Genomic DNA, 18,945 nt, shown 5'->3' with positions numbered 1-18,945 from the left:
TATGATCTGTAATTAATTAATCTAATTAATCTCATTTTAATCTCATCTAAAAATTGCTGAGAAAAGCTTCAATTTGAGGTATTTTCATTTAAATTCATTATTACATTACTGTGGCAGATCAAAAGACTGATATAGAACAAAAAAAAGTGACTTTATAAAGTCATTTATTGTTTAACAAATCTCTCCAAATTGGCTGTTGAGCCCAAGTCTCCATGAATAAGAAACTGTTTGCTGTAAAGTAGCAAAGACGAGGAAATCTGAACATAATAACTTTTGTCTACTTAAAGACAATAAAAAGTACAGTGTTTCCTTAACCATATGAAAAATATTATTGATAGAAAAATGCTTTATATATGAGATCACTGGTTTTAGTCCTTGTTTTAGTCCTGGTTTAGACCTGGTTTAGACCTGCTTTAGTCCTACTTTAGTCTTAGTTTAGTCCTGGAATGGATTAATCCTGGTTTTAGTCCTGGTGTTAGTTCTGGTTTAGTCCTGGTTTAGTCCTGGTTTAGACCTGGTTTTAGTTCTGGTTTTAGTTCTGGTTTAGTTCTGGTTTAGTCCTGGTTTAGACCTGGTTTAGTCCTGGTTTAGACCTGGTTTTAGTTCTGGTTTTAGTTCTGGTTTAGTCCTGGTTTAGTCCTGGTTTAGACCTGGTTTAGTCCTGGTTTAGACCTGGTTTTAGTTCTGGTTTTAGTTCTGGTTTAGACCTGGTTTAGTCCTGGTTTAGTCCTGGTTTAGACCTGGTTTTAGTTCTGGTTTTAGTTCTGGTTTTAGTTCTGGTTTAGTTCTGGTTTAGTCCTGGTTTAGTCCTGGTTTAGTCCTGGACTGGTTTAGTTCTGGTTTTAGTTCTGGTTTAGTCCTGGTTTAAACCTGGTTTAGACCTGGTTTTAGTTCTGGTTTTAGTTCTGGTTTAGTTCTGGTTTAGTCCTGGTTTAGTCCTGGTTTAGTCCTGGACTGGTTTAGTTCTGGTTTTAGTTCTGGTTTAGTCCTGGTTTAAACCTGGTTTAGACCTGGTTTTAGTTCTGGTTTTAGTTCTGGTTTAGTTCTGGTTTAGTCCTGGTTTAGTCCTGGTTTAAACCTGGTTTAGACCTGGTTTTAGTTCTGGTTTAGTCCTGGTTTAGTCCTGGACTGGATAAGTCCTGGTTTTAATCTTGGTGTTAGTTCTGGTTTAGAGGCGCACAGGAGGAAGCGCGGTTTACGCCGCGTACGCGAGAAAACACGATCCACACGCGCCTCACGGGAGCACGTCGGTGTCCACGCAGTAACTACGGAAGGAAACGTGGTCCGCGCGTTCTCAGGTTGATGACGATGATGAAGGTGTGTGTTTGTGTTTGTGTGTGTTTGTGTTTGTGTGTGTTTGTGTTTGTGTTTGTGTTTGTGTGTGTTTGTGTGCGTGTCCCCTCATGTGGCAGGTCACTATAGGACAGTAATGCAGACATCATGAGCCTATGCAGGTTGTTTTCACCAGTGACATTTAAGTTGTAGGCGATATTATATTTGTTATTTTCTTTTATATTTTACGTCGGAAGAATAATTTCCAAGACACGAATGTGTTTTTCCCTGTGCACTGCTGACTCTGTTCTACTGGCTCTACGACCTCGTCCATTGTGCGACTGACGCCGCCAACGTTAACATGCCGTTTACATCGCTCTTACTGTGCGCGTTTTGTGTGGGTTTCCGGCAATGAGTAGAATTACCGAAATAAAAAAATGTATAAATGTGTTTTTTTTGTGTGTGTGTGTTGTTGTCCCAACAACACATAAAAACAGGTTTTATAATAAAGAAACTCACATACAGAAACAGTAAAGTTAGAGATTAAAAATGAGATTAACGCGATTAAAAAACATAACGCGCTAAATATGACTGTAATTAATTAATCGCAATTAACGCGATAATTTTACACCCCTAATATATATATATATATATATATATATATATATATATATATATATATATATATATATATATATATATATATATATATATATGCTTTTTATGTATAAAATGTGTTTTGGGACATTCAAAACAGAAACATGAAAATAGTCAGGTTTAGACTTCTTGCTTCTTCTTGTTGTCATATTTGAAAAACATATAGAGGTTTTTGGCTATATTTGAGTAAACTAAATCTCACTGAACATTTGCCAAAAGAGATTGCCGATAAATAATTCAGTCTCCATGGAGTTAAGCAGGTGGTGCCCTCCATCAGAAGAGTTACATAATGCACCTTTAAGCAAAAACAGCATGTGATCCCTTACTTCAGAGTGGCGACCCCATCAGGTGTGGTGGGCTCATTGAAGCGTCTCATGTACTCGTGCATCTCCGGAAAACTCTTCTTCATGTAATCCTCCGCGCTGCTCTCACGCACTGTACCAAAACGAAATCCCCGTGATGGATGGTGCAGCTAGACACCACAGAAGAAGAAATAACAAATTAACCGAAAGTGAGAGAAAAATGAGAATATGAGTCTCAGCCCTTCACTCTTGAGTCTTTTCTCGTTAAAAATTTACAGTGCAATCACAACACAGACGGATGACCAATTAAAATGGGCCTGCACCATTCACCGTCTCGCTGCATAAACATCCACAGACGTGCTTGATGGTCCAATCTGTAGCTGAATTAAAAGCATAATTAGGACGAAGCAGGTGATCCACAGAGCAAATTTAATCTTCAATTATTTTATGACAAGAAGCAGAAAGTTAATGAATAATGAGTTAAGAGTTCAGCAGCTCAGACTGAAGTCACCAAGCAGCTATGTTAAAACGCATGCTTTTATCAGCTCTATGGGATTTCGCCATTAACACAGAGTAATGAATGTGCAGATAACAATCAATAATCATTAGGAAACATTGAGTGTGTGAGAAATGTTACAGCTACATCCAAGACTCTCCTTTTGAAGACCTGTTCTGTTGATGGAAGATAGGTGGAACAATTTGTCATTAAATGATTTATGTCTAACAGCACGTCTGTGGAGTTTAATGGGTGGCGATAACAAAGGGAAAATAATAAGTGTGGATAACTGTTTGAAAAAGTGCTCATTACAGCTGTCAGTTACACATATTTGAGATCATCAAAGATTAAATGTGTTGTATTCTTATTATTTATGGTTTTATCTCTCAATCAAAATGTTCCTTTTTGAATTGTTTTAGATGTGGTTGACATATTTCACACAGATTTAATTCAATTTCGTTTAATTACTCTGATACAAGTGTTTTGACATTCAACAGACATTCATCTAGTTTATGCTCAGAAGTTTACCCTTTTCATTTTTTGAAATTGGGTGTGTAGCCAAAATGACCTTAATTGATTTAATGTTTTCTTTCAGCTGCAAAACAAATTAAAACTATAATTGGATATAATAATTCATGAATTCTGGTAAACTTAAACGTATTTCTCACAGCTAATTCCAATGCTATAGCTAAAAATGCATGCAGGTGAAAGGTCTGCAGGTCCCTTTTTCCTCACCTTAGCATCATGGATCCCTGTGACCTCTTCAAACGTCTTCTCTCCAACCATAACTGCAGCTAGATTGGCTGTGTAACTGGACAGCACCAGCAGACAGAAGATGGCCCATAGGTTCATGAGGAACCGGCCAGTCCAGCACTTAGGGGTCTTTGAAGACACCGTCCTCCCAAACAAAATGGCGTAGCACAGGTTCAGTGCAGATGAATAAGAAAACACCCTCATGCGGTTGCGTCCGTGTGGTGTCATCCCAAACGGACTCTTCCACTCGTACAGGGTGAGGAACAGAGCAGTTATGTGCAACGCCAAGAAGATTCCTACCCACATGGACCAGTGCAGAGGCCACATGAAGGCACCTATGGGTGCTGCTGTATCCTTACTGCGCACCAAGATGCCGAGACTGGTAGAGAAGAAGGGAGAGGTGAAGTCGATCACCTGACTTCGAGCAGAGTTGATACTGAAGGATGTGACGGCCATATCTGCCAATCCATTCAGAAGGTCTCCCACCAGGCCTGTCCAGCGGCCGCCCTTCCACGCCCCATATTTCCCATCTCCAACTATGTACAAGTCAAACTCAAACCCTAGATCCTCTGAGAGCTTCTCCAGCAGGTCAATACAGTAGCCATAACAACACTTGGCTGCCTCCCGAGGCAGGACACTGGCATTCCCACGACCAACCTCATGAAAATACCGCTCCAAAATCTCTGAATTATTTGTCCCTGCGTCTAGGCAGAACTGCCCTGCGGGACAGCTGCTGTCCTCGTCCACGTCCCGCGTGAACACAAAGGGGTGCTCCACCAGTGTCACCACTCGCACCCTGCTCCCCGCCGCGGGCATACCAGGCCTCCAGCGCCCCTTGCTCCTCCCTGCTCCATCGCTCCTGTAGCGAGGCTTGGGTCCCTGCCACACGCCCTGGTCCTCCACCTGCAGGTGCCCCCCATCCCAGCTGCCTACAGTCACCCAGGTGGGTTGTCCCAGAGCATCCCGCCGCAGGCTCCAGATGTGGAAGCGCTGAGAGGTGAGCACCAAAGAGCGGTTTTGGTCCACCTCTACTGGTCCAGTCAGGCCCAGGAAGGATGTGTTCGGCAGGAAGCTGAGGAACAGAGGAGAGGAGGATAAGACACAGAGGGATGTGACTCTGACCCACTGGACCTGCTAACTGAGGCTCGTGTTTTCTCCGAAAGAAGAAGATCATTCTGTATGGGTTAGTATCTAATGACATAATGTTTTGTTTTCACATTGAAATAAGTCAAATTAGCCTTTTGTTGTTTTAACAATTATTCTATTATTCTCCTGTTTAAGCCCACTCCCACTGCCCATTTCCTATAGTATTCTTCATATAACTATTCTTTTGATATCAGTGCCATCACTATGGTTTACTTATCACTATGAGCCAAGTTCAGATGTAGTTTACGTTCATTAAAAATTGAAAAAGTGAAGAAGAAAAAAAAAAAAAAAAGAACCGTAGCTGATTTCACAGCCTCTGCCTCTTGAAGCTGCTGCACTGATCTGCTGTGAGTGAGTGAGTGAGTGAGCTCTCATCGTCTCCTCAGAATCAGGCTCTGATTAAATCAAGCTTCTGTAACTTCAGATTTAGACACATGAGGAAAAGGAAGTTAACATCTCTTTGGCTCACGTCATATAATGTTACAGTTGTGTGACATGGGAAACAGGAGGACTTTCACAAACAAAATCTTAGTTCCAATTACAATTTGAACACATTCAGCATCAGAACCTGTATTTTGCTTTCTTTTCACGATTCATGCATCTTTCTTCTTCTACAGTCAATAATCCACCCTCTGCCGGCTTTATCTCTTCGCACCGTCAGAGCATAATTTAATTTTGGTGAAATTGTTTGATCTCTTTTCGATCAGACAAGTGAATGCACCACCTAAACCTTTCATCCTGGATGTTTTAAACTCACAGCCTGTCTATTTAACACTTGTGAGTGAGCCTCTTTATGCGATTAATCAGAATAGTACTTAAACTGACTTTAAATATGCAGAAGTATGTACATTTTCTGATCAAAGCAGTCACATCTCTGTGAAGACAAGCAAGTGGACCCACTTGCTTGTCTTCACAGAGATGTGACTGCGTGGACCAGATGATTACACAGTATGGCATTAAACTTTTTGAATCTTTCTTTCTTTCCATTTTGATTATATTTTTGGACAAAAGGATTTATTGGACAGAACAGCTCAAGTTTCAGCAAATGGTCTGACCACTGACAACACATTTGAATCTTTCTTAAGGAAACAAGTATTATAGAGTTAGATAAGATTAATGCCATACTATGCAAATTTCTGGACAAATCTAACAAATAAGGATATGACAGACCCTCCGGAAAAGTTAAATATTGCACCTTTAAGATTAAGAAATGTTTGTTTTAGAAATTGTTTAAGCTTTGTTGTAAATTACAGGCTTGATAATAACCAGATGCCCCTCTGTACTCTGGGGGGACACATAACACTGGATCCTGTTTTGTTTATATTGAATAACTGAGAATATAACCCAAATATAAATATGGGATCAGTCATCTTTTCTGTATACAGCTCAGTGGCAGAATTCAGGGACAGTGTCATTATTCCCCAGAGAGTGTGCGATGTGCAGATGAGAGGCTGCAGCTGCAGGTCACAGCCAGTGAATGGGACAGCTCAAAGCACTTTAATAAATCTGCTCATGTATAAGTCACAGTCAGACTTGTTTGTATTCACTGAGAGAAAAGAGAGTTCTAATACTATTCTGAAGATTATGAACACATATAACATTTTACAGTTCCTCTGTGCTTCCAACAAGACTGCTGAGAGCAGTGAGCAGGAAAGATCAGTGTTTCCCCATGTTTTTAAAGTAAATATGGTAGTAAGTAAAACATAGAAGCCAAACTTGAGTCTCACCTGGACAGGTAGTCCCCTGAGGACTGTACTTCCTCTTTGCTGGGTTTCTCATAGCAGTTCAGCATGTTCTGGATCAGAGCCAGGTCTGGTCTGATCATGGTTGCAGTGGTGATGGCCCGGGACAACAGCTGCAGAGCATCCCGGATGTAGAAGTCCAGAGGTTTCTGCTCCACCTCTCCATAGGCTAGCAGCCCCAAGGGCAGCCCGATGGCCTGCAGGGCATCTGGGCTGAGTGGCTGTCCCAGGACCCAGTGCACCATGGGAAGAGTGAGGCCCAGGTCCTGAGCACTGTGTAGAACTGCAGCAGCGCATTGAGGGTCTGCCCCAAACAGCAGCACAGAAGCGGGGGCGGGCTGGGTGTGTCTGAAGTGACGGGACAGAAAGTCATGGATCTGAGTGTCATCGTGAGCCGACTGTGTCAGGTTCAACAGCGCCCTCAAGTGCCAGCTGTTAGTACTGCCCCAAGACACATCTGTCCGATCATCCAGCAGCTCTAGGAGGCCCCGCGCCTCCTCCCACCCACGACACAGAACCACTGTTCCCTCCCTCCAGCCTGAGCGCTTCAGCACCGTCAGCAACAGGTTAGACAGGCCAGACTCTGGGACGCCTTTCACCATCTGCAGGTGGAAGCGGTTCTGTGGAGAGCACATACACAGGACAAGGGGTGAATAATATAACTGGTTACATTTACAATGGACAGTAATACAGTGACCCTTCCAAATAAGTTCCTCAGTTGCAGACACAAAGAGCTGATTCCAGCCCATCTGAGTTTGTTTGCTCCATTATCCTGAGTCTGAAGGTCACATTAAAATGGCTGCCTCCATTTGACTTGAGGAGAGCGAGAACTGCAGCCTCTTATTTCCCGTAAATGAGATGGCGCCCCCCGCAGATGGAACCGTCACAATAACCATCACTGACACCACAATAACACAGCGCACCGAACAAGGTGGGAACAAATTACACCTCCACCGGCTCTATCCGCCCTCAGCTCTCCTTCACTTCCTCCTGTTTCTCTGTTGTCAGCCATACCTCCTATAACCCAAATCTTGTCCCTCCTCTGACCCAAATCCTACAAAGTTTATATCTGCTCCTGTTTGTTCATTTTTGCCTTTTTTTTTCTTTTTTTCTTGTCTCGCTCTTTTCGTTACATTCCATTCTCTCTGTAGATGAAGCAGAACTTACAGTCCTGAGGTTGTGTGCAAACTAGCTGATTTCACAATTCTTCACTAAAAACAACTATGGACACCTGCAGGGTCTGCTTGTCCTGCAGCATCCTGGGAAATGTAGGAAAACACTGAGTAAAGCAGAACTGGTGTAGTTAAATATAAATGTTAGTTTGATTTTGCACACATACGCTAATCCTCGTTGCTAAGGGTTATTTCCTGAGGTGATTGGATCATGTTGTTAATCTTCCTCTGTCATTCAACCAAATCAAATATGGGCGGAAATCAACAGCCTGGTATTATGCAGTATGTTCTATCAAGAGACTAGAGCACTTGAAAATACTTGCTCTACACCAGGCCTCAAGATTTATCAAATGGAAATTGCTGTATCCATGATCTCAATTAGCAAAATGCAGAATGTTAGTTCAGTAGAAATAGGCAATTCCAGGGCTGAAATCATCTAAATGACTGCAGGGAAGGTGTATAGAATTTAAAAACACAGTGGAGCACTTTCTGTACTACCATGATTCACAAGGTGTTATTCTCTGTTTGAGACCCTAAATATGCAGGGTTTGTGTGTTAAACATGTGTGAATGAAACAAAACACAACTTGAGGTCTGTTTGTGATGAGGAAACAACATTATAACATAGATCAGAGAATAGTGTGAATGAGCCCTTTAAGTGTAAATGGATATTTTAAAAATGTGAACACTGAACACTGAACACAATTCTAATATTAAAACATAATTTAATCACAATGCAGAGCTTGTCAGGAAAACACAATTAACACTGTTAATTGTGTTTTGATTGTAAGTGCATGTTTTTAATTGTTGTTCAGCCCTTACATTGTACCTACAGTGTGTTATTAGATTATTAAAGATGCATCGTGTTACTTTTTTGGTGGAGCCAAATGCTTTTCTCCATGGAAATGTTATTGCTTTGCTTTGGAGTATTTCACAGTATGGCATTAAACCTTTCTATCTTCATGGAGACCAAATCAAACCAAATTACAGGTCAGATCTCTGGAGAGGTAGTCTCGCTCACAGTCAGAGTGTCTGTTTTTCTAGGTATTTCTGAGCTATAAAACCACCTGTAATTGGTTAAATGTAAGGTAGAACTGTTTAATGTCATAATGTGGAAGTTTCCAGGCAGAGTAATGACATCTCCACAGAAACAAGCAAGTGATGCCCCTCCCGAGCAAAAGGTTACACAGTGTACCTTTAAACTTACTGTGAGAGATTGAGAAAATGTCATTCTGTATATTGTGTGTGTTTATTGTACTGTGTCTAATACTCCTGAGAGCAACCTGCAAAACCATAATTCAAAATCTTCAATCTGTTACTTCAAAAAATAACTGTACAGAAAATGTGTACTGAATGTTGCCTGTTTGAATGTCTCCCTAATTGAACAATATTAACTGGTTTTAACCTGTTTAGTCAGACGTCATATTACTGTTTCAAGCCTTGAAAATTCCAGTTGCATGATGCTGATAAAACTTGCAAAGTCTGTTCTATGTTGTCAGAAAACTTTCCCAAGCTGAAACCAGATCAAAGCAAGACCCCAAATGAAAGAACACACTCCATAAAGTGTGAATAAAATATCAGGAAGTGAACATGAAACGACAGGAGGGATATACAGAAGAACTGTTGAAACACCATCCAGGTTTGTTTTGGTTTACCAGGAAATACGAACACAAGATTCAAGCCAACACAACGGAAATCTGTGTCGGATACAAGCTCTGAACAATCTCATTAGCAGCTTTTGACATGCTCCCATTGTCTTCAGGCCTGTACTGTACATACAGTATGTCTTTGCTGAAAACAGAGGAATTTTAAATAATCACTAAAGAGAGCAACACTAAACTAGAGCAATCATTTCCGTAGACTGTACTAGGGATGTAACAGTACTAGAAATATCATGATATCGTATCATCAGAAGTCTCACAATAATATCGTGGACTGTCACAATATCGAATTACACATTCCTTTGCTTACCTGCCTTGTTTTATAGCAATAGCCAATAAACATAGGGAACTACATATCCCATGCTTCATTTCAGTGCAAACAACATGAAGAAATATGTTTTTTACTTGAATTCTTGAGATTATGGCAGTACTAATTCCCACCAGAATCTTGCCAAGGTATTTTAAAAGTAAAAAATATCCTATCTACCTCTCCAAAATATCGCAATAAATATCATACCATGAGATGCATGAAAATGTTGTATTGAGAGATTTGGATGTCATTACATCCCTAGACTGTAGTGGAATGTTTAGCTCCAGTCAAACAAAACTTACAATGCCAGCAGTATAGGAGTGAATTTGGAGCCAAGTTTCATAATAGGAATAGGAATTAATTTATGGGCATAATAGCAAAATAAAACCACCAGGATCATGCAGAGCAGGTTACACATACAAACATTTTTAGACCAAAATGACAAGACTCACTGCAGCAGTTAAAGAGAGAGGAGTGACAATTTTTCAATGTAAAGTCAACTGGAGGCACCCTCATGCTCACTTCCTACTACTACTACAGTATTGGAGCCCCTACATGAGGAAATAAAGAGGTGTCTGTCACTATTTACAGTAAGCAGAAGTAGAGTAGTGTTTCTGCTCAGGGCTCCTCCCAGGTGACTGAGTTCAATAATGTTTTGGTCATGATCCAATGACCGGGAGGTTGAGACAGAAAGTAAAAAGACTGAAATTCAATTCACAATTCTGTCACTGAACGATAATATGCTTTGAGATAAGGAAAAAAAAAAAATCAACATCCTATCCTTTGTCACTACTGGGTGCTCTGGGTTATATAATTATATCATAAAGAAAATTATTAAAACAAATGTTACTTAAGCATACTTATTTATTATTGCATGTTTTTATTTGTTTTATATGTATATGTGTAGCTGTTTTGGTCAATGATGTATTGATGATGATGTATAAAAAAAAAAAAGTGTTTCTCACCTTCCACGGTGGTAGGTCTCTCACCCTCATTCAGCTCGGGTCCTCTACCAGAGGCCTGGGAGCTTGAGAGTTCTGCGCAGTATCTTTGCTGTTCCCAGTACTGCACTTTTCTGGACTGAGATGTCCATTGTTTTTCCCGGTATCTGTTGTAGCCACTCTTCCAGTTTGGGGGTTACAGCCCCGAGTGCTCCGATCACCACAGGCACCACTGATGCCTTTACTTTCCAGGCTCTCTCCAGCTCTTCCTTGAGCCCCTGGTATTTCTCTAGCTTCTCGTGTTCCTTTTTCCTGATATTGCCATCGCTTGGTATTGCGATGTCCACCACCACGGCTCTGCTCTGTTTCTTATCCACCACCACTATGTCTGGTTGGTTCGCCATCACCATTCTGTCAGTCTGTATCTGGAAGTCCCACAGGATCTTGGCTCGGTCATTCTCCACAACCTTTGGAGGTGTTTCCCACCTTGATCCTGGGGTCTCCAGCCCGTACTCTGCACAGATGTTTCTGTACACTATGCCCGCCACTTGGTTATGTCGCTCCATGTATGCTTTCCCTGCCAGCATCTTACACCCTGCAGTTATGTGCTGGACTGTCTCAGGAGCCTCTTTGCACAGTCTACACCGTGGGTCTTGTCTGGTGTGGTAGATCTGGGCCTCTATTGCTCGAGTGCCCAGGGCCTGCTCCTGAGCAGCCAGGATCAGTGCCTCTGTGCTGTCCTTAAGACCAGCCCTCTCAAGCCATTGGTAGGATTTCTTGATATCAGCCACTTCAGTTATGTTCCGGTGGTACGCCCCATGTAGGGGTTTGTCCTGCCATGATGGTCCCTCCAGCACCTCTTCCTCTGGACCCCACTGTCTGAGACATTCTCTGAGCACCTCATCTGCCGGGGCCTTGTCCTTGATGTACTCAAGGAGCTTGGATGTTTCATCCTGGACAGTGGTTCCCACACTCACTAGTCCTCGGCCCCCTTCCTTCCGGCCTGCGTACAGTCTCAGGGTGCTGGATTTGGGATGGAACCCTCCATGCATGGTCAGGAGCTTTCGTGTCTTAACATCTGTGGTCTGTATCTCCTCCTTTGGCCAGCTTACAATCCCTGCAGGGTATCTGATCACTGGCAGGGCGTAGCTGTTGATTGCCTGCACCTTGTTCTTGCCATTGAGCTGGCTTCTAAGGACTTGCCTCACTCTTTGCAGGTATTTGGCCGTAGCCGCTTTCCTTGTTGCCTCTTCAAGGTTGCCATTTGCTTGTGGGATACCAAGGTACTTGTAACTGTCCTCAACGTCTGCTATTGTTCCCTCTGGGAGTGACACCCCCTCTGTGTGGACTACCTTCCCTCTCTTTGTCACCATCCTGCTACATTTCTCAAGCCCGAATGACATCCCAATGTCTGTACTGTAGATCCTTGTGGTGTGGATCAGTGAGTCGATGTCTCGCTCACTCTTAGCGTACAGCTTGATGTCATCCATGTAGAGGAGGTGACTGATGGTGGCCCCGTTTCTGAGTCGGTATCCATAGCCAGTGCGGTCGATTATTTGGCTGAGGGGGTTCAGGCCTATGCAGAACAGTAGTGGGGACAGTGAGTCTCCTTGGTATATGCCACATTTGATGGACACATGTGCAAGTGGCTTCCCCTTGGCTTCAAGGGTGGTTTTCCACAACCGCATCGAGTTCGCAATGAACGCCCTTAGAGTCCTGTTGATATTGTACAGCTTCAAGCACTCAGTGATCCATGTGTGTGGCATTGAGTCATAGGCTTTCTTGTAATCAATCCAGGCAGTGCACAGGTTGGTCTTACGGGTTCTGCAGTCGCGGGCGACTGTTCGGTCAACCAGGAGTTGGTGTTTGGCTCCCCTGGTGTTTTTGCCGATACCCTTCTGTGCTGCGCTCATGTATTGATTCATGTGCCCACTTATCTTAGCCGCAATGATGCCTGACATGAGCTTCCATGTTGTGGAGAGACAGGTTATTGGCCGATAGTTGGATGGGACTGCACCCTTTGAGGGATCCTTTAGGATCAGGATCGTACGCCCTTGGGTTAACCATTCAGGGTGAGTCCCATCCCTTAGCAGCTGGTTCATTTGTGCTGCCAGGCGCTCGTGGAGGGCAGTGAGCTTCTTTAGCCAGTACGCATGGATCATGTCAGGGCCCGGTGCGGTCCAGTTTTTCATACCTGAGACTCTTCCCTGGATGTCTGCCACTGTGATGGTGACTGGATTCTGTTCAGGGAGGTTGCTGTGGTCTTCTCTCAGATCCACCAGCCACTGTGCATCGGTGTTATGTGATGCCTCCCTCTCCCATATGCCTTTCCAGTACCTCTCAATCTCCAGCCTTGGTGGGTCTGCTCTGGTGTTATTACCCTGCCACTGAGCGTACACTTTCGCCGGTTGTGTTGCGAACAGCCGGTTTATTCGTCTGGCCTCGTTATCTCGTGTGTACCTCTTTAGGCGGCTGGCCAAGGCTTGTAGCCTTTGTTTGGCAGTTTCGAGTGCTTCAGGTATGGGCAACTGGTTGTACCTCTTGGGCACTTGCTTTTTCATTGCACCTTTCTGGGCCTCTGACAGTTGGCTCACTTCTCTCCGCACCTCCTTGATTTTAGCCTCTAACCGTCTTTTCCATGGTGGGTATTGTATCGCATGGCTCCCATGGTTGCTCTTATAGCCCAACACATCTAGGATCACTGCTGCTGAAGTGTATATCAGCTCATTGGTTTCAGTGATTGTTGCGGTAGGGATCGCTCTCAGTGCTGCATTCACATCGTCTAGGAGACTTTCAGATGGTACTTCACTTAGCCTCTGTAACCGGCATCGGGGTTGCCTTGTGTTCATTCGGGCCATGATCTTATCTTTCAGGTCAGTCGCTGCCTCGCTCAGCGTGATACTTATTGGGGCTTCGTAGCCAATCTCTGGTTGGGGAGTTGGTGTCAACTCCCCTCTGACCTGGCACACTGGTTCCCCCTTGCCGTGGCATTTGTGTTGTACCTCATCAATCTCTAGTTGTGATAGCAGTTGCCGTTTGTGGATGTTGGAACACTGAGCTACTAGTTGTTTGGCCGTTAGCTTGGACTGTGGGTATCGTAATAACCATTTCTCCCACATCCTGTTCATGTAACCCCTCTGCCTAGGGTTACTGTAGTAGTAGCATTCCAACAGAGCCTTGTTCTCGCATCTCGCCCATTTCCGCCGTGTTCCAGTAGCCCATTTTTCATCAAGGTGCCCTGGTTCCCCAGCACCTGATGCAGACCTTATTTGGCCGGGCGACGTCTGAGCCGGCATGTCATACGTTTCTTTCTCTCTCATCATTGTATGAGGTGGGCAGTAGCACGAAGGGTCTTGCCCAAGGACCCACACTGGTTAGCTCATATATATATATATATATATATTATATATATATATATATATATATATATATATATATATATATATATATATATATATATAGATATATATATAGATAGATATAGATAGATAGATAGATAGATAGATAGATAGATATATATATTATATATAGATATATATAGATATATAGATAGATAGATAGATAGATATTATATATATATATAATATATATTATTATATATATATTTTTTTTGCTTATTATTATTAGGCCCTTGTATAATTTTACATTTTAAAAACACAACAATTATTTATATTTTTCTTTTCCACAGACATGTTTGTATATAAAGGTGCAAATTAACTATAATTTCTACTTAATTTGCAGCCTTATGAACACATTTCTGTAGAATGCACCACATATAAATTATACATATTTTCAATCATATTTGAACAATGACATCATCTCAGTGTATTCGCTGACCCCAGTAAAACACAGTGTAACAGGGCTCCACATGTGTTATTAATATTGAGTCAGCAGCCGTGCCGGGGGGCTGCTTTTTAAATATTTACACAACTTTGTCCCCGTGTAATGAGCTCTCATTTACAACATGCTCACAACAGATATGGGACCAATAGGACTCACTGCTGTGCACCTGGGACCAACTCCAAAACCAGACCGGATCCAGGGCTAAACCAAACCCAGGACTTGGACCAGACCCAGAGGTGACACTTGAGGCCCAGAGGTTCTGTCCTGGTTCGGCTCTGTGTTTATCAGCAGCGTTCAGAGGCACTCCTCCTTTGTACAGTCTCAAACACGGCGTGGCTCACATCCAGAGACTGTCCCTGGGGCGGACGGGACCCATCCACCCAAACTACACAAACTAAAGAGAAGAAGGAGCACGTAGCGCAGATGTGAAGGGCACAATGCGCAGCAGAGGGGAGCTAGGGACAAAGACACAAGAGCGGAGGAGGTGTAAAAAGTATTCTACAGCAACCTATCACTGTTCAGGCTGAATCTCTGAACAGTAGTAAGCACTCTCACCGCACAGTAGCTGTGTGTGTGTGTGTGTGTGTGTGTGTGTGTATGTGTGTGTATGTCTGTGTATGACCTGTCTGTGTGGAGTTAACTTTACATGTTCTCGTTGAAACTGAGTGAGTTGTTTTGTGAATGCCACGGATTCCAAATCAATAAAATATGCACAAAGACTTCAGCTCTATCTCTCTGACCAAGCTACTGAAAAGTTACCAGAGCAGAATAGACTGTAGTCTAGTGTGCAGAAATACATTGTAAACAAGAACACTCAAGTCTAAATAGCTCAAATTGGAAGATCGAAAATGTTTATGTCTAAAATTAAAGAATATATACATATATACAGCAAATATATTTTTAAAATTTCTAATATGAATGTATAGATATTTGACATGCAGGGTAGTTTCAACTGAGAACCATTGCCTGATTTAGAACAGATTTAAATACATCTCAGTTAAAAGATGCATGTGTTATTTTTCTGCTACCTGGTTTCAAAGGGACCATATTACATTATCATCTTCTGCTCTATCTCAGGCAGTCTCAGGCAGGCAGAGGGTGTTTCCCAGTTGCCAGGATCATCGGCTTCTGAACAACAGATCCACGTCATCAGAGCTCCGCCAAGTGGTGTTTAATTCCCATAAAGCAGTCATGCCCTCCACGCCCTCCACGCTCAACTCCTTTGTTTGGCTCTTTTACAAGGATGCACAGGTGGATTCTTGGCCACTTCAGAGCACTTGAAATTGCCCACAATGCACTGCAACTTCATTTTTTACAAACTTTATTTAAGCAGTAAAATGCATTTTAATAGAATATAACTCATTCTACAATAAAAAAAGAAGTAAATATGTAGCTATTTTAGCCACATTGCTGCAGATAACACTATTATCAGATCAAAATAATTAAAATCAAGACAAATGCAGCAAAATCTCTTAAAGAAGGGGATTGGGAATACAGTTAGTCTATCATCCGAAAATGTTTCAGCTTGTGTATTTATTTGTATTTATTTCTGCAGGCTAAATATCAGCCTAAACAACTAACAGATGATTCACTCAGCCTTCATTATTAACATGTTTTAATGCATATTAAGACACCTCTGAAAACTTTATATTTATAGAAGCATTGATGTTTATTAAAACTCTGAGTTTTATCGCGTTTGATTTGGTCACTCCCTTGGTCGCTCCCTCTGAAGCCTGTTCCAGGTGCGCTCTCAGGAGCTATGAACAGGACACTTGGCTCTGTTTCGGAGGAGCTGACTCTGGAGGCGTGCTACAAAGTTGTCTTTGGAAGAAGGATTCTGGGAATTGAAAAACATCCAGCTTTTGAACAGGTAGGCTCCACCCACAATCAGATGCAACTAATTGCCCAGTCCCCCCCACTATCTGGAACCTGGAAGGGAGGGAAAGAGAGATAGCAGCAAGATACACACAATCATGCACCCACAAGGTACAAAGCCCATAGTCTGGGGTCATCACAACATTCAATTTTGCATAATGTCGGCAACTTTAATTATGCAGAAGAGCTTTACCCATAATGTTCCACAGCAGGGCATTAAAAGCCCCAGACCAAGTTACAGATCAAATCTGTGGAGAAGTAAGCCTGGTCAAATGTTTGTCAAGGTAATTTAACAAACACCAGTAACTAAATAAAAAAGATAGGTAACTTTAATGTATACAGCAAATTCAAAGCATAGCAATAACACCCCCATAGAGACAGGTAGGTGAGAAAAGTTACATAGTGCATCAGATTTGAATAGTTGTTTTTGTTTTACATTGGTATAAAAAAAATGATTTGACCATTGGCAGCTGTTTAGACAACAATCCCTGTGTAATAACCCCACTGTGATGGACAAGTTAGAATTCAGTTCACAGCACTGAAACTGTTTATTTCCAATTATCGCTATATTTGGCACCTCCTGAAGATTTTGGTCACTTGGTACAAAGGGCTTTTCATGTGACATCAGTTCATCTGAGTCCTTCATCACAACAACAGACCAAGAGAATATTGGATGAAAATCACATCATGGAGTTTTCCCATCTACAAAACAACCCCACTTGGCTTTTTCTGACTTTTCATCCCCATAAAGGAAAATGGTTTGGAAAAACACCATTGTGCTACTGTGAAAAAGGCCCAAGCCATCACTATGCAAATGCTGTCCCAATTCAAATCTTCAGAGATGCAAAGAAGAGAACAGACACAAGGTTCATTTTGAAAGGGACAAGGCTCTAAAAAAAATAAATAAATAAATAAAACTTGAATGAAAATGAGGTTATAGCATGTTCCTGATAGATTACAGACATACATTTTAACTGAGTAAACACACACACTGTATTAAATATTTTCCATCAAATGTTAACATTGGCAACCGTGTAACTTTTCTGGTAGAGGGTCCACCACCTTATTGTCTCCATCAAGTTGTAATTGCTTTGCCTTGAATGTTCTATAGTGTGGAAATAAACATGACCAATTTAATGAAGATAAGTTACTGGTCAAATCTATGGAGAAGCAAGCCTGCACATAGTAAGAATTCATGTTTTTCAAGGGATTTTAAGGTATAAAACAAAAACACCTGTAATTCAATACATGCATCACAGAGTAGACAAGTAGCTGGCACTCCACTTTAGAAGTTACATAGTGCACCTTTAATAAATAACTGTAAATTTAGCTCAGTGGAGACAACAGCATGTTCACTGATCCAAAGGTTGGGTGTTAAAATCTCGTCCTCGACATAAACATAGATGTTACAGCCGTCAAATCCACTGTCTCACAGGTTCGTGGTGCGACTCCAGCTCCCACAGATGAATGCTGTTGTTGTGACATTGTGCAAGACACTTAACCTTGCCCCCAGTGTCCGCGTACACTGGTGTATGAATGATCTAGTGGTTCCTTGATGTAAAGTGCTTTCAGTGCCTTGAAGGTGAAAAGCGCTATATAAAAATTATGACCATTTACCATTTATAGTGATGCATTTTTACTAAATTATCATGAGAGTTCTTTCCAATACCATGCCAAATCCAACAAAACCTATCTAAGACCAAAACTAAAGTAGTATTGATTTTGTGTTTAAAATATTGCTTTATTTATTATATAAGATTTTACCTTTTCATGGATTAGACCTGATAATGTTGACCCTTGATCTGTTTTTTTGACATAATTTTCTCAAAACTTTGACACAGCCCATACCGAGGTGGGGGTATGTATCTTAACGGGCCTATCTTACATTATTTTCTGATCTATCAATACAGTTCAATGTGGTATAATGTAACACACAAATCCTGCATATTTAGGCAGACACTCTGTTCCGCCTTGCGATATCATGTGGTACAAAGTGATGTGCTCCACTGTGTTTTTAAACTCCATACACCTTCACTTGAATCATTTGGATTATTTCAGACCTGGAATTGCTCATCTCCATTGAACTAAAGGTAAAACGTAGCTGTTAACTTGACAGACTAACAAAGGATTACTCAGACACGTGTGAATGAAACAAAATACCACTGTTTTTGAGCTTTGATGGGGTAACAACATAACAACATGGCTTAAAGCTCACAAGAGTCAATTCTGTGTAATAGAAACTTTTAAGTAAGATATTGATATGCAGATTGTGAGGTCTATTGGATAAATATAGCAGCATAATTGACTGTATCCATATATAGATATCAAGTTCAGCATTGTTCAGCATAATCAATACAGCTCCTTCTCCTATATGAGAGACAGCATGATCACCTTCTAGAAACGACCAATCACGGTGGGTATTGTTGGCATAGAAGCATCAAAACAGACAAGCCCCCTTTTAAAACCAGTTGTGATGTTCATCTGCCTAAAAGCCCAGACCCAGATTAACAAGATCAGACGGATCAATGCGTCTCCCTGGCTTCCCCCTCGGGCCCTCGTCCATCATATCAGAGCCGAGTACATTACACCAGCCCTGTTTACATCCAACATTTAGGTAATCACAGCTCTAGCCAATCAGATTACAGTGCTGCCAGCTGGAACTCCGCCCAGCTAACCGCCAGTCTCTGGGATAAGCTCATGTGTCAATGGTCTGGATGTTTCACACCTCCAGCTACAACTTCAAACACCACTGTCCATAGGAAATATGTTATAGCTG

The 18,945-nt window shown here is 41.9% G+C and overlaps 1 protein-coding gene across 1 annotated transcript in view; it reads right to left on the bottom strand.

Moving 5' to 3' along the window:
* The window catches only part of grin3bb (glutamate receptor, ionotropic, N-methyl-D-aspartate 3Bb), a 93,319-nt gene that overhangs the window by 9,302 nt on the left and 65,072 nt on the right, over positions 1-18,945 (bottom strand). The window contains exons 2-4 of the mRNA XM_055164768.1: positions 6,354-6,988; positions 3,463-4,552; positions 2,256-2,401 (exon numbers count right to left, since the gene is read on the bottom strand). Of these exons, the coding sequence (XP_055020743.1) occupies positions 2,256-2,401; positions 3,463-4,552; positions 6,354-6,988 (1,871 nt within the window). The remainder of the gene's footprint in view (positions 1-2,255; positions 2,402-3,462; positions 4,553-6,353; positions 6,989-18,945) is intronic.

This window comes from Boleophthalmus pectinirostris, unplaced genomic scaffold, assembly GCF_026225935.1.
Source record: "Boleophthalmus pectinirostris isolate CB_2022bp ecotype Guang Dong unplaced genomic scaffold, ASM2622593v1 HiC_scaffold_7, whole genome shotgun sequence".
Classification (NCBI taxonomy): domain Eukaryota; kingdom Metazoa; phylum Chordata; class Actinopteri; order Gobiiformes; family Gobiidae; genus Boleophthalmus; species Boleophthalmus pectinirostris.
The sequence above is the reverse complement of the archived record's forward strand: the minus strand, read 5'-3'. Positions and strand labels throughout refer to the sequence as shown.